The 12416-nt window shown below is 39.2% G+C and overlaps 1 protein-coding gene and 1 non-coding gene across 2 annotated transcripts; one reads left to right on the top strand and one right to left on the bottom strand.

Annotated features, from left to right (window-relative positions):
- Window positions 1–589: 589 nt before the first annotated feature.
- On the top strand, window positions 590–672 carry trnal-cag (transfer RNA leucine (anticodon CAG)). The gene has a single exon. It is a non-coding gene; the product is annotated as a tRNA-Leu (tRNA).
- A 556-nt stretch (window positions 673–1228) lies between these two features.
- Window positions 1229–11875, bottom strand: tdrd15 (tudor domain containing 15). Its single transcript, XM_056404614.1, has 5 exons — window positions 11807–11875; window positions 9788–9857; window positions 3286–9027; window positions 2847–3004; window positions 1229–2339 (listed from the first exon to the last, which is right to left on the bottom strand). The coding sequence occupies exons 2-5, from the start codon at window positions 9805–9807 to the stop codon at window positions 2326–2328; spliced, it is 5934 nt and encodes a 1977-aa protein (XP_056260589.1). The 5' UTR covers window positions 9808–9857; window positions 11807–11875; the 3' UTR covers window positions 1229–2325.
- Window positions 11876–12416: the final 541 nt, after the last annotated feature.

Genomic DNA, 12416 nt, shown 5'->3' with positions numbered 1-12416 from the left:
TTTTACATTTTAAACATTTTAAAGATCCAAAATCTATCGTTGAATCGTCGGTTGATTTATGTCTTAAGTGGTGACGTAACGTTAACATCATTCATTTTTTTAAAGGCATTTTAAACACTGACCGTTGACCTGGAAGTGCTGGAAGCTGCACCTGGAAGCTTTTCATTTTCAAAAACTACAGGCAAAGATCACATCCGTGTGTGTGTGTGTGTGTGTGTGTGTGTGAGAGAGCGAGAGTGAGTGTGAGTGTGTCTGTGTGTGTGAGTGAGAGAGAGATCTTACGTAAATGTAGCCATTTGTAACGATTTAGAAGATTCGACATGTTGGTATAAGCGTAAAATTAATATAACAATGACACGCTTCCGTATAGTAGCCACACTATGGCCATAACCTACATTCCATACCGTACCCCTACTTTCTCGACATCGACAACCTGACGTCTCCTACACTACAGCGGGAGTCTTGTTCTACTTCAGTTCACAATTCAAAATAAAACATGAAAACGTTCTACACCCGTCACATAACAATTTGCAAAGGAAGATTTCCGAGTTGAGAATTCGATCTGTATGACGTATAACGCGTTTCAAACGTCAGGATGGCCGAGCGGTCTAAGGCGCTGCGTTCAGGTCGCAGTCTCCTCTGGAGGCGTGGGTTCGAATCCCACTTCTGACAACACTTTTTTCTTTGTCAAACACAAGCTCAGTGGCGGATCCAGTGCCGGATAGATTTACAAACGGAACAGTTCTAAAATATGTTTTCAAGTCTCTGTGTGGCGGGTATTGGCTGCTAATTTTCACTATTGGACTTACAGAAATGCTTTAATCACCTTAATTTATTTTCTTTGCTCAATTACTGTTACAAAAAAATTGTTTTATATTTTAGCGACCTGATTGTTTGGAGTGCACACTACATGTGTGCAAATGCCTTGAACAGCGAGGCAACGGTTCGACTCCCGATCGACCGGACCATTTGTTGCATGTCATTCCCTTACTCTTTCTCCCAGCATTACCTTTCCACTCTTGCCGTGCTATGAGGGCATAAAATGCCCGTTGTGTATGTAAATTAATAACTATAAATTTAAAAGTCCACCTTTAGCACCACCTTTCACTATGACCTATCAACCTTTTAACCAAACTTTCCTTCCTGATAACATTTGTATGGTCATTGCAGTAAAGTCCCGAAGAGCCTAGTACACAACTCATACATACACAGACATCACAATATACTGTTTAAATGGGTAGGGAGACATGATATAATGTCCAGCAGCATTTCCAGATACAAGACCAATCAATCATGGCTCAACAGCGCCATCCAGTGGTGAACCATGAGCTGTTCATTTGTGTGCAGGTCACTTCAGGACTTTGCTCATGAAGTATGTCTCACTTAAAGCAGTTTCCTGTGCTTAGGTTGCTTGATAGTGATAATTATTTCTGTATTTGAGTTTTCCCACACCAATGGTGAACCTCTGTGCTACTACTATCTAAGAGGAAAAATTATTTGACATCAAAATAAGTATCAATAAGGATTTAATTTTGCACCTGAAAAGGCCTTACTGCATTCAACTCAAAAATCTATTCAGCACAAAGCACTAATTGTAAAAAGTTCAAACCAAACTATAGAACTATTTGAACTGTTCACCAACTCTACACAACTGGAAATGTTTTTCTATTTATCTGGAAAAATAATTTCTTGTCAAAAGTTACTAAAACTCAAAGCCAACAATTAAGACCTAATTACAAATCTAAAATTTAAACTTAAACATATCTCATTGGCTACATCATATTTAGTTCTCATTGTCATCTTTTTTTAACTTAAAGCACTGTTATAACAGCTCAAAATACAACATGACAGTAACCTCCATCAAAATATGTGCCTTATTAACATTCCCATATAGAGGAAAACAGCTCATTTAAATGTGATTCAGAAACAACTATAATAATTATCAGCGGTTAACTTACTCAGATTTCTTGTGCAATTAAGGAAAATAATATGGTGCTGATGACTTAATAAATCTTCAAAAGTGCTCAAGCTAAGTCAACAAAACAAAACAAAACATCCCATTCCCATACATAAATAATAATGAAATAAAAATAAGTCTTCACAATAACATCTTAAGGTGAATTAAAAAGTACTATTAGTAATTTGAAGTTATGTTAATGTGGTCCTGAGGAAGCACTCACACTTAAAATGCTGAGGCTTAACATTCAACCAAAATAACCAAGAAGCAGTATCTCACTAGTCAAAATGTGACGCTGGGCATCCAGGAAACTGCTGCAAGGCCTCACTGCTCATTTTAGCCACACATTTGAACTACTGTGATTGCCTTCACATCACAATACCTGTAACAGAAGAAAACGAGACAAAGTGACAGGACCGTATTGTATATTATTTCTAAGCTACTATACATTACTGCCAAACATTTTCCAAAATCACACTGCAATTTCAAATTTGTCAGCGTTTCTTTGTTTCTAATGCAGTTCAGATAATGGATTATTTTTCAAATTCTCTGGTATGGTGGTTCAGCTTCCAAAACTCAAAATTTGACTTTGGAAGCCAACAAATAACACCTTTCTAATGGTTCTTCCAGATTTGATTTGATTCAATTTTTCTTTTAACAATACAGCTCATGAACGCAATGTTTTTTTGGCCTTCCACTCTTGAATATTGCATGTCAGCGCTTTCCACCCACATAACTAATTTATTTATTTATTTATTTTAAACTGAAGGAAACCAGTCCCAAAGTTTGAAATGAATAGAAGCCAATATTTGGTAAATGCTGGCAGTAAAATGTGCAAAAATCTTTTTTTTACACAATACATAAAATATGTTAAATACACTTTTCTTACACTGACTAGATCCAAACGAAGTGTTCAGTGGCTTCTTCCCCTGAGCTTCCTCAGTTAAAAGATCTGACTTCTCATGAGAGCCTTTATCCTCCTGAGCACACTCTTCCTCAATGTTTAGGCTTTGAGGAGGGGCTTTACAGGGCCTCTGTTCCTGGAACCTGAAATAAGAAGTTTTCTGTGATTAGCATGAAGATATACACACATTTTTCTTTTCCCTGTCCTGGCAGCAAAATCATTGCTCATTTTTTTAATAATACAATTTTTTGCTATGATATGCATTTTTCCTGATGCGAGAAATTACAGTTAACAGTGATGGTGAGGACAGAATACACATTTTGCCTTGAAAGTGTTTTTGGTAATATAAATCAAGTAAATTAATGGAGGGGAAATGCAAAAGAATTACAGATTAAAGATATGATAAAGATAGACAGAAGCATACCTGAGTTCTAGCATGACGTCTATGTAATTGGCGTGTCCAGCATCCACCAGCTCCTTGGCAACATGGATGCCATCTGCCAAAATGTCCACCTTCCAGTATGTGTTTGACACAAACTCTCTGAAGAAGATCTGGAGGTTCTTCTGGTACAAACATTGCTGGAAGAAGACTGCTGCCTCATCATTCCACTGCTCGTCCACTTCAACTGGCTTCACCCCTCGCAGAATGCATGGGTATGTCACTTTTGGGAGTTTCATTAGCTCCTCTGGAAGTCTCCTCAGCTTGGAGTGGTCTTTGTATGGAATGCATTCATAATGGCCATAATCCACCAGGTTTACAAGCACAGTTGTGTCGGCATGCACGATTTCACATCTGCACCACTTGTTCTTGGAGTCTGATTTTAACAGGCAGCAGCTGCCATGGACGAGGTGGGCTTCAGGGAGAGGAGACATCTGCCCACAGAGGTCATCCAACATGATGGACACTTTGTTCATGATGAGAAGCAAGTCTTCAAGAACAACGCAGAACTCAAAGGGAGTTGTCACTGCAGCAGCAAAACCATAGTATACTTTGTCTGTATCAATAGGAGCAAAGGCAAGTTGCTGAGGAGGGTTTGTGTCCAAGTTAGGCTCTTCCACTGTGGCCTTATTTTGGGTTTCAGCAAGTGACAGGACCATCTCTTCATTCTGCTGTAACAGTCCATTCATGACTATTTCAACCATCCAAAGGTTGTCAGCCTCAGAATAACACACAAACACCAGAGTGACTTCTTTGCCAATCATTGGTTTGAGAGTTTTACACCACAATTTGTGAGTATCCTCTCCCTCACTGAACCTATCGAAGTTCATCTTGCACAGCACTGCAAGGTTCGGGATTTTTGTCAGGTCAGCACACTGTTGTCGGATTGAGTCACTTGGAATTTCTTCTGTTATTCCATGATCCACCAGGACTACCTTGCATTTTTCTCCACCTACATGCTGAACAACAGCCCTTTGCCACTTGTTGTCCTTCTGTACCTGAACTATGCACTTGAGGCCTTGTTTGACATCTTCTTTAACCACTATCTTGCATTTGTATAGGTTTTCAGATATGCATCCTTCCAATGCAGCAAGCATGTCACTGGTCCTTGCAAGTCTGAAGTAAAAATCCCCATTACTCTGGACTGACAGAAGTGTTCCATTTTCCCTGTCTTTAGCTTGAATAGTCAGATGTATGAATGCATCGGCACGATCTCTCATCCCTTTGGCAGAGGATGTGGATGTTTTCCTCTTATTCCTCTTTGACTCACTCTTGTTTGTGGTGGGTCCTCTCCTATGGCAACTGCAGGTTTTTACCTTCAGTTTGGTTGACAGTGTGACAGCTGGTGTTTTCAGTGTGACATTTTTGCCTTTAACAGTAGGCATCATTCTTTCTGATTTAGTTGTTTCATTCTCACTCATAGGAGCCTCCTCTTTTTCATTTTTGTTCATGGGAATGCTTTCAACAGTTGATTCGAGTGCTGCAAAACCAACTGCTCCATCAAGAATCTCAACCTTGACTTCCCATCGATTTCCATATTGACAGACAAAGTCAACCATGAGAGGCTTCTCCATTACTGCATTAGTGAAAGAAGCATCATTTTCATAAGCGCTTGTGTCCAACAGGGAGCATGATATGCTGAATCTAGGCTGAGAGAGATACTCCTTTGGTATTAAAAAGATATTCTCCTTTCCCACGACTCCTGAGTTTCCATAGTCGATAAACTCAACTTTGAAGGAAGAGCTCCCTTCGTAGTCCTTCACAACAGAACGATACAGAGCACCATCCTCCTCATACTCAGCCAGAACAAGGCCATTGACTCTCAAAGATGTGGTGGTCTTCAAGGAATTTTTTAGAATATTTGAGTTGAGGTCGTCACCCATTTTCAAGATAGCAGGTTCATCCTCTGACAGCTGAAGGAAAAAGCTGTTGATAGAATCAATGTGGGAGATAAAGCACTTCACCTTGAAGCCTGCACTCACTCTGTCAGACAAATACAAGTGCTGAGGGATTTCTCTTTGGTTTGTTTGTTTTGGTTGTTCTGACTTTGTGTTTGTATCCTGGTACTCTCTTTGTTGTTTTACTTGAGAGTTTTTCAAAGATTGTACAGGAACAAAGCTCTTTGTTTTGTCCTCATTTTGTTGTTTTACTTTAGTGTTCTTGTTGTGAGCTTTCCCATAAAAACTGTTTTTTGTGTTTTCTTTCTTTTTTTGGGGTGCATTTGCAACTTGAATACCTCTATGGAGTTTCCCTGTGGGGGAGTTTGAGGACCTCCCTTTAGGTTGACTCTTGCTCTTGACTGAGATCCTCGTGTGTCCTGCGTGGAAAGCTGTATGTTTTCTCTTTCTGCAGCTTGTGTCAAAACTAACAACTGTGTTTGGTTTAGGTGAAAGACTGAGAATCAGCTCCTTTACCTTCTCATTGATGTTAACATCCCCATCAAACAGCTCAACATCAAAGGAACCATCTTCATTCTTTCCACGTATGACGACTTTCACTTGCTTGTTGAGGATTGCTCTATCAAGCCATTCCTTGACATCTGCATAGAGATCCTCCTTTAACACTGATGCAAGGCAACATCTCACAGCCTGCATGGGTGTGTACAACAAATCAGCAGAGTCTCTGGGAATGAACATGACATGGGTTTTCTCAGATATGTTTGTGTTTCCATAATCCACAAAAAAAACACTGAGATGCAGAGGCGACTGAACAGCATGTGCCAAGCCTCTGTACCATTTACCATCAAAGTATTTTGCCAGGCACAACTTCCTCACAACAGGTCTCGTACTGGCTTGCATCATTTTCTCACTTTCCCCCAAGATTTTCTTTTCGAGCTCTTCGATGATTTCAGTGTTTCTCTCAAGGTGACAGTAGACCTCCCACTGACTGCTAACATGAGTCACAAACACTTGTTCTTCATTTTCAGGATTTACATCATATGAAGAGTAGACAAAAGACTCAGGTGACACAGTTGACCATTGCTTTGTAGAGACTGTTGCTTCTCTTGCCAGGCCCTGTTCCACAAGCCAATTTGCTACGCTCTGTTGGGTTTCAGTGTTGTAGAGGTCCACAACATGGCACAGCCCTTTGTTTTTCACATTCAGCTGAGAGACAACTTTACATCTTAGACCGTGGGTGCTGTTACGGATAAAAGCTTTCACAGAGTTGCACACCTCCAGATTCCAGTCCTCACGGTTCTTGGAGTCAGTAGGTTCAATCAGTTTAGAAAAACTGCACCTGAAAGCTTGTCCTTCCAAAGAAACATATTCTGGCATTATTGCCTTAAGATTAGGCTCCTTGATTTGGATAGTAGGGCCATAGTCAACCAGCATCACTCTGGCATTACCTTTGTGTCTTTCTGTAATGAAGGCCCTGTACCATCTTCCATCTTGAGGTGACTTGGCAACACAACATGAAACCCCTGACTGGAGAGGGACTGTGTTAGTTGAGTAATATTGTTGAACTTCATCCATAAGTTCCTCCAAAACTGGAACCTTATCTTGAGGCTGGCACCAGAAGTCTGACGGAGAGTTTATGTAAGAGCAGTGCACTGCAAACTCACACCCGGGCTTGATGCATAAAGCTTTGAAGCTGGAAGGGGCTTGAGCTTTACTGATTTCATTTTTGCGTGTCTTCTCTTCCTCCTCATTATCATCCAATTTCTCTGTATTTCCACTGATGTCTGATGTCACACTATCTCTTGGGCACCTTGTTTTTTCTGTCACATTGTTGATTTGCAATACAGGCTCTAAGGAAATGTTCTTCCAATATTCAGCTTGTTTGGAAGAGATCAGGAGTTCAGTGATACTCTGATTGTTGTTACTTCCCATCTCATAAAGGTTGACAACAAATTTGTCTTTTCTCATTTGGACAACGTGGACTAGCAAAGCTTTGTTTGACACAACTTGTCTGAAAAAGTCTGAGGTGGTGCTGGTCCACACTTCATCCAAAGGTAAAACATTACTAAGAGTACAACAAAAGGCAAACGCTGATTTGCCTGCAAATGCCTCTGGTATGTTCTTGATCAACATATGTGGCACTTTTTCAATGTTCCCAAAATCGATAAAAAGAACTTCAGCTCCATGCTCAAGATTATCTGTCACCACACCTCTGTAGAAATGCATATCTTCCTCATAAACTGCACAGCAGAGTGTCCCAAGCTCGGGATTCAACAGTACGTCTTCATCCAGCTTCACTTGACTGAAGTGATCTGTCATTTTTGTCATCATTTCTTCAAACTCATCATTGCGTTTTTGTGTTCTTATCCAGAAGTGGTTGGGATTCTGGACATGCTCGACATACCCCACAAAGACAGAGTCTACCTGCACCTCTTCTGCTTCCAGTGTTTTACCCAATACTTCACCCATGATTGTCTCATGGTACAAATAGCCACCCTGAGGAGAGAATTCTTCTGTCTCAATCACAGACTCAACTTCCATTGTGGGAAGCTTGGGAATGGGCTCCAGTTCTTTCACACAATTATCTTCAGCACCAAACAATGTGATGGAGTACAGATGCTGTTTTTCATCAAAACTTCCGATCTCCATATCCAACACTCCTCCAAGCAAGCCTGCCTTGAGGAAACTCAACTGCTGAGTTTTGACTGCCTCATCGTGATCACTCAGGGAGGAGAGAGAGCATGGGAATGCCATGATGGGTGTTGAATAGAGATTAGGTGGCAACCTGTGGACATTCTCAACTTTGACAGATTCAAAGAATCCATAGTCAATTAACAAAACTCTGACTTGAGAATTGATAGGGAGAAATTGCACAAAGCCTCTGTACCATTTCCCATCTTTGCCTTTAACTGAGCACAGTAAACCCAGGTTTTCTGGAGTCTTCTGATTACTTGCTTTGCTTCTGTACTCACAAACAGCAGCCAGTGCCCTTGACATTTCCCAAAGCTCTGTTTCCATACTGGCCATCTGACAGTAAAACAGCCCGGGGTTGACAGCAGCAGTTACTCGCACTTTAGCACGTGTCCCACAATGCAATCTAGGCCCACAAAATGACAGAATGTCTTCGTATCCCTGCAAACCCGTTGGTTTAAAGCAAAACTCTTGTCCCCTTGACTTTTCAATGAGCAAGTCAGGAACTGGATCTACGTGTTGTTTGAGTGGCACCTCTGTGAGCATCTCAACCAAGAGGAGGAAGGTGTCTGTGTCCACATGTCTCCCAAACGCATGTCTAACAAGGTCATTGTTGATGTCAGGGGCTTCCAATAAGAGGACTTTGTGAGGAAGGAGAGCTTGAATGTAACCTGTGACATCTTTTCCAATCAGGCTTGAGAAGTATTGCTCCACTACAGAATGAGAACAACCTTGAAGCAGCAACACATTTGCAAGAAAGCCGCAAACTATTTTTGGAGGTAGGATGAACAGGTCGTTTGAACAGGAAGATATGTGGGAGATGTCAACACTCAAGACATTACCGTGATCTATAAGGAAAACATCAAACAAGTCCTCTTTTTGGTTCTGAACTCTTCCTCTGTACCAGTGGGCTGAAGCCAAATCTTCTACTAGGCAGAACTCTCCAATATCCACTGCAGCTTCTGTCTTTGGTATGTTCTGTATTTCTCCCTGCAAGATGTTATAGTCCAGTTCACATATGGTAAGGTACTGTCCCTGGAAGTGAATCAGAGTTGCTTCCGGGTTCCAGTCCAAGTGTGTTAACTTGAGGTCCACTGGCCAAAGGGCGCATGGTGCTGATTGACCAGGATCCCAAGAACTGCAAATTCAAATAGTTAATATTATTATCCTTCAAAAAGTATCATTTGTAATCAATTGGCAAGAGTATGACTTCATTCATAAATGAGTAAATGGCGGACAATATAGCGCACTTTATAATAAATAGGGAGTTTTTTCGGACACATCCCTAATACAAGCTCCATGTCTGTTCTGTTGTATTCTTCGAGTTTATTAGCATCTATTCTGAAATTGCATTTATTGTTTTATCTACACTACATTTTTGAAAAATGCTGAAAAGCATTTGATTTAACCTAATAAGTGAAAGAGGGAATAAAAACAAAAGCCCTGATCTACTGGCATGGACATAACACATAGCACACAAAGAGGCATTTGAATACATAAGTAATCTGGGCAGTTTAAAAGATGAGAAGGAAAAAGAGCCAATGAGTCACCAATCGTATGATAAGTATTGGGTCAGAGAATTTGGAAGAGATAATAAACATACAAATAAAATAATGATCAACTTTACTTGGCTACCAGAGATTGTAGCTTAAGGCAGCCCTATTCCTGGGTCTGTCTCATCAGTGCCTTTAAACATTATATCACCCAAATGTAAGAGTAAAGACCCATAGAACTACACTAAACCTCAGTCCACTGATTCATGTAAAAATACAGATTATAGAGTAAATACAAAATAACAAATTTATACAATATCTTACCTAACACTGAAAAATGATTAATCTTATGGTATAAGAAAAAACATGCCTGCATCATTTTCTTTAGCCATATTGTTTACTTACTTTTGATGTTCGGAACCCATCACTGTCTGCACAGCAGCAGCATCAGTAACTGTCACATCCCGAACAAAGCCTGAGAAAGAAATAGCTGAATATGAGTAAATGTGCTCACTATTATCTTAATAACATAAGCACTAAACCAACACTGATGTTAACCTGGAGATACACAAACATACAAAAAACATGTATAACCTTAACTAAGCAAGGCTTAAAATGAACTAACTATAAAATTTGTTATGTGACTTTAGGCTACATAAATAAAACTGGCTTTACAATGCCAACATTTTGGTGATAGCAAAATGATTTCTGTGCCGGTGGTAGAATAAGATTTCAGATGTGTTCAATGGGAAAGTGTGTGTACTGTTGTGTCAACAGTCCAGGCTGATGGCGATGGTATGGGAATTGTTTTCTTGGCACACTTTGGGCCTCATTACCAATCAGTCATCGTATGAATGCAACAGCCGAGTGTTGTTGCTGACCGTATGTACCTCTTTATGATCACAATTTAGCATCTTCTAACGGCTACTTTTAACACGATGATGATGATGCCCAATGTCACAAAGCAAAAGTTGTCTCAAACTGGTTTCATGCACATGACTCTGAGCTCATTGTACTTCAGTGGCCTCCCTAGTCACCAGATCTGAATCCAATAGAACACCTTTGGGATGTGGTAGAACAAAAGATTGCAGCTGGCAAATCTGCAGAAATTATGTGATGCAATCATGTCTGAGACCAGGGGCCAGTTGCACAAAACACCTTATATTAAGATTTTCCTTAAAGTCTGAGTTAAGGTTTCCTTAAAATGTTCACTTAAATATTTAAGGTGCTCTCCGTATCTTAGTCTTATACTTAATGAATCAGTCAAACTCAGTTAAATCCTTGCACAAAAGACATTATTGACCAAACTAAGGAAAAAAAAAACTTAAGATACCTCTGACTCTATTTTAACTGCAACATGAGCTGAATTTAGATTAGATTAGATTAGATTAACTTTATTTATCCCACAACTGGGAAATTCATTTACCACAGCAGAAAAGTAAACATCTATAGAATAAAACATCTATGGAAATATACAACAAAAATATACCAAATATACACTAATAAATAATATTTTATGGTGATAAGTCAAGAAAATGAACACATGCCAAGAACAGTGGGAGAACCCAATGGTCACCCGTAACAATGAGGAATTGATTCTCCTGTAATGTTTTTTTTTTTTTTTTACACTCCTGTAATGTTACCAGCTTCCCAAAAGTGATAACAGGTATCACAAGCTAACATACTGTCTCCATGGAAACAGTAGAACTTTACCACTGTAGCATCTCTTTCACTGCTGTAAATTACTTAACTTTTTTCCTTAACAAAGGAAACCTTTTAAGAGATTCTGTGCAACACCCTTAAGTAACTCCCTCAGCTAAGGAGAAAATAAATCTTAAGTCTTATACTTAAGTAGAAAACGTATCGTGTTTTCTGCAACCCAGAATCTAAAAGGACATTTTCCAACACATTGTGTAATCTATGCCAGGACATACTAAGACTGTAATACCATGTTCTCATGCAATGCAAACTCTCCACAACGTATCAATATTAAATATCCAAACTAAGCTTTAAAAGAAATGTCATTGTCCACCGGGGCTAATTTTATGTCAAATGTTGCGAAATGTGCAGCTAACGTTAGCTTCATCTGTTGGGGACTATACTGAGCTGAGTAAATGTAAGTAAAATTTCAAATGTAGAAACATGACAAAGAGTCGCTCCCCTAAAGCCACATGATGCAAGAGCATGTTCGGACTGACTAAAAGTGACTCCGTAGACTTTTCCATGGCGGTGCAAGTCGACAGTGAACAGCTAACGGAGCTAACGTTAAAGTTAATTATGCTAACGAAGCTAACCTCATGGTTCGGTGTAACGGTCGGCCTCCAACATATTGGCTTTTACTTCAAATTAACCCTCAGTAACTGGGAACACCGAACATCTTTCTGACTACAGATAGCTTACTCACATTCGTGCCTGTTTTCCTACCTGTTGTACAGCCTCATGAGTGCGACCTGTTCGGATGATGCAGCCCGTCAACACCTGTCTCCTCCCCGAGTTAAGGCCAGAAATGTCCGGATTTCTCATGGACTTCAGGTAAAATCTTAAAAATATGATGCAGTTACTGGCAGACTTGTTTGAAATCTCAAATGCAAATATGATTCTTGCTAAAAGTTTTATTTCTGTTCGGATTTATGCTGCATTTCTGTTTTTGCCTATATAAGCTACATTTACATTAGATTTATATTCCTTTGACTTTTTACATTTTTATCTGGATGTTCAGTCAAATTTATTTCTTGATAATTTGCTGCTTTGATATATTTATATAGATTTTTTTGTTGTTTATATATAAAATATCAATATTATTGGTATTCTTTTAAACATTGCTCATGCAACTTATTGTTTAGTTACTGTATTATTATTAAAGGTTTTTTAACCTATGTAAATTTATAAAATGTTGTAAAAAGTATCAATTATTATTTTGTTTTTAATTTAAGTCCATAAAATGTCTTATAAAGTCTTGATTATGAAATGTCTTAAATTAGATTTTGAAATTTAAGGAAATTTATAAAATGTCTTAAGAAGTCTTATTTATAGT

Source organism: Seriola aureovittata, chromosome 19 (genome assembly GCF_021018895.1).
Source record: "Seriola aureovittata isolate HTS-2021-v1 ecotype China chromosome 19, ASM2101889v1, whole genome shotgun sequence".
NCBI classification, from domain to species: Eukaryota; Metazoa; Chordata; class Actinopteri; order Carangiformes; family Carangidae; genus Seriola; species Seriola aureovittata.
The sequence above is the reverse complement of the archived record's forward strand: the minus strand, read 5'-3'. Positions and strand labels throughout refer to the sequence as shown.

Excerpts from the sequence above, each read along its gene's own strand:
- tdrd15 (XM_056404614.1), bottom strand. The coding sequence starts at position 9,807 with ATGGGTTCCGAACATCAAAA. Across the intron at positions 9,028-9,787 it reads ATGGGTTCCGAACATCAAAA|TTCTTGGGATCCTGGTCAAT; the intron begins GTAAGTAAACAA and ends TTGAATTTGCAG. Across the intron at positions 3,005-3,285 it reads GACGTCATGCTAGAACTCAG|GTTCCAGGAACAGAGGCCCT; the intron begins GTATGCTTCTGT and ends TTCTTATTTCAG.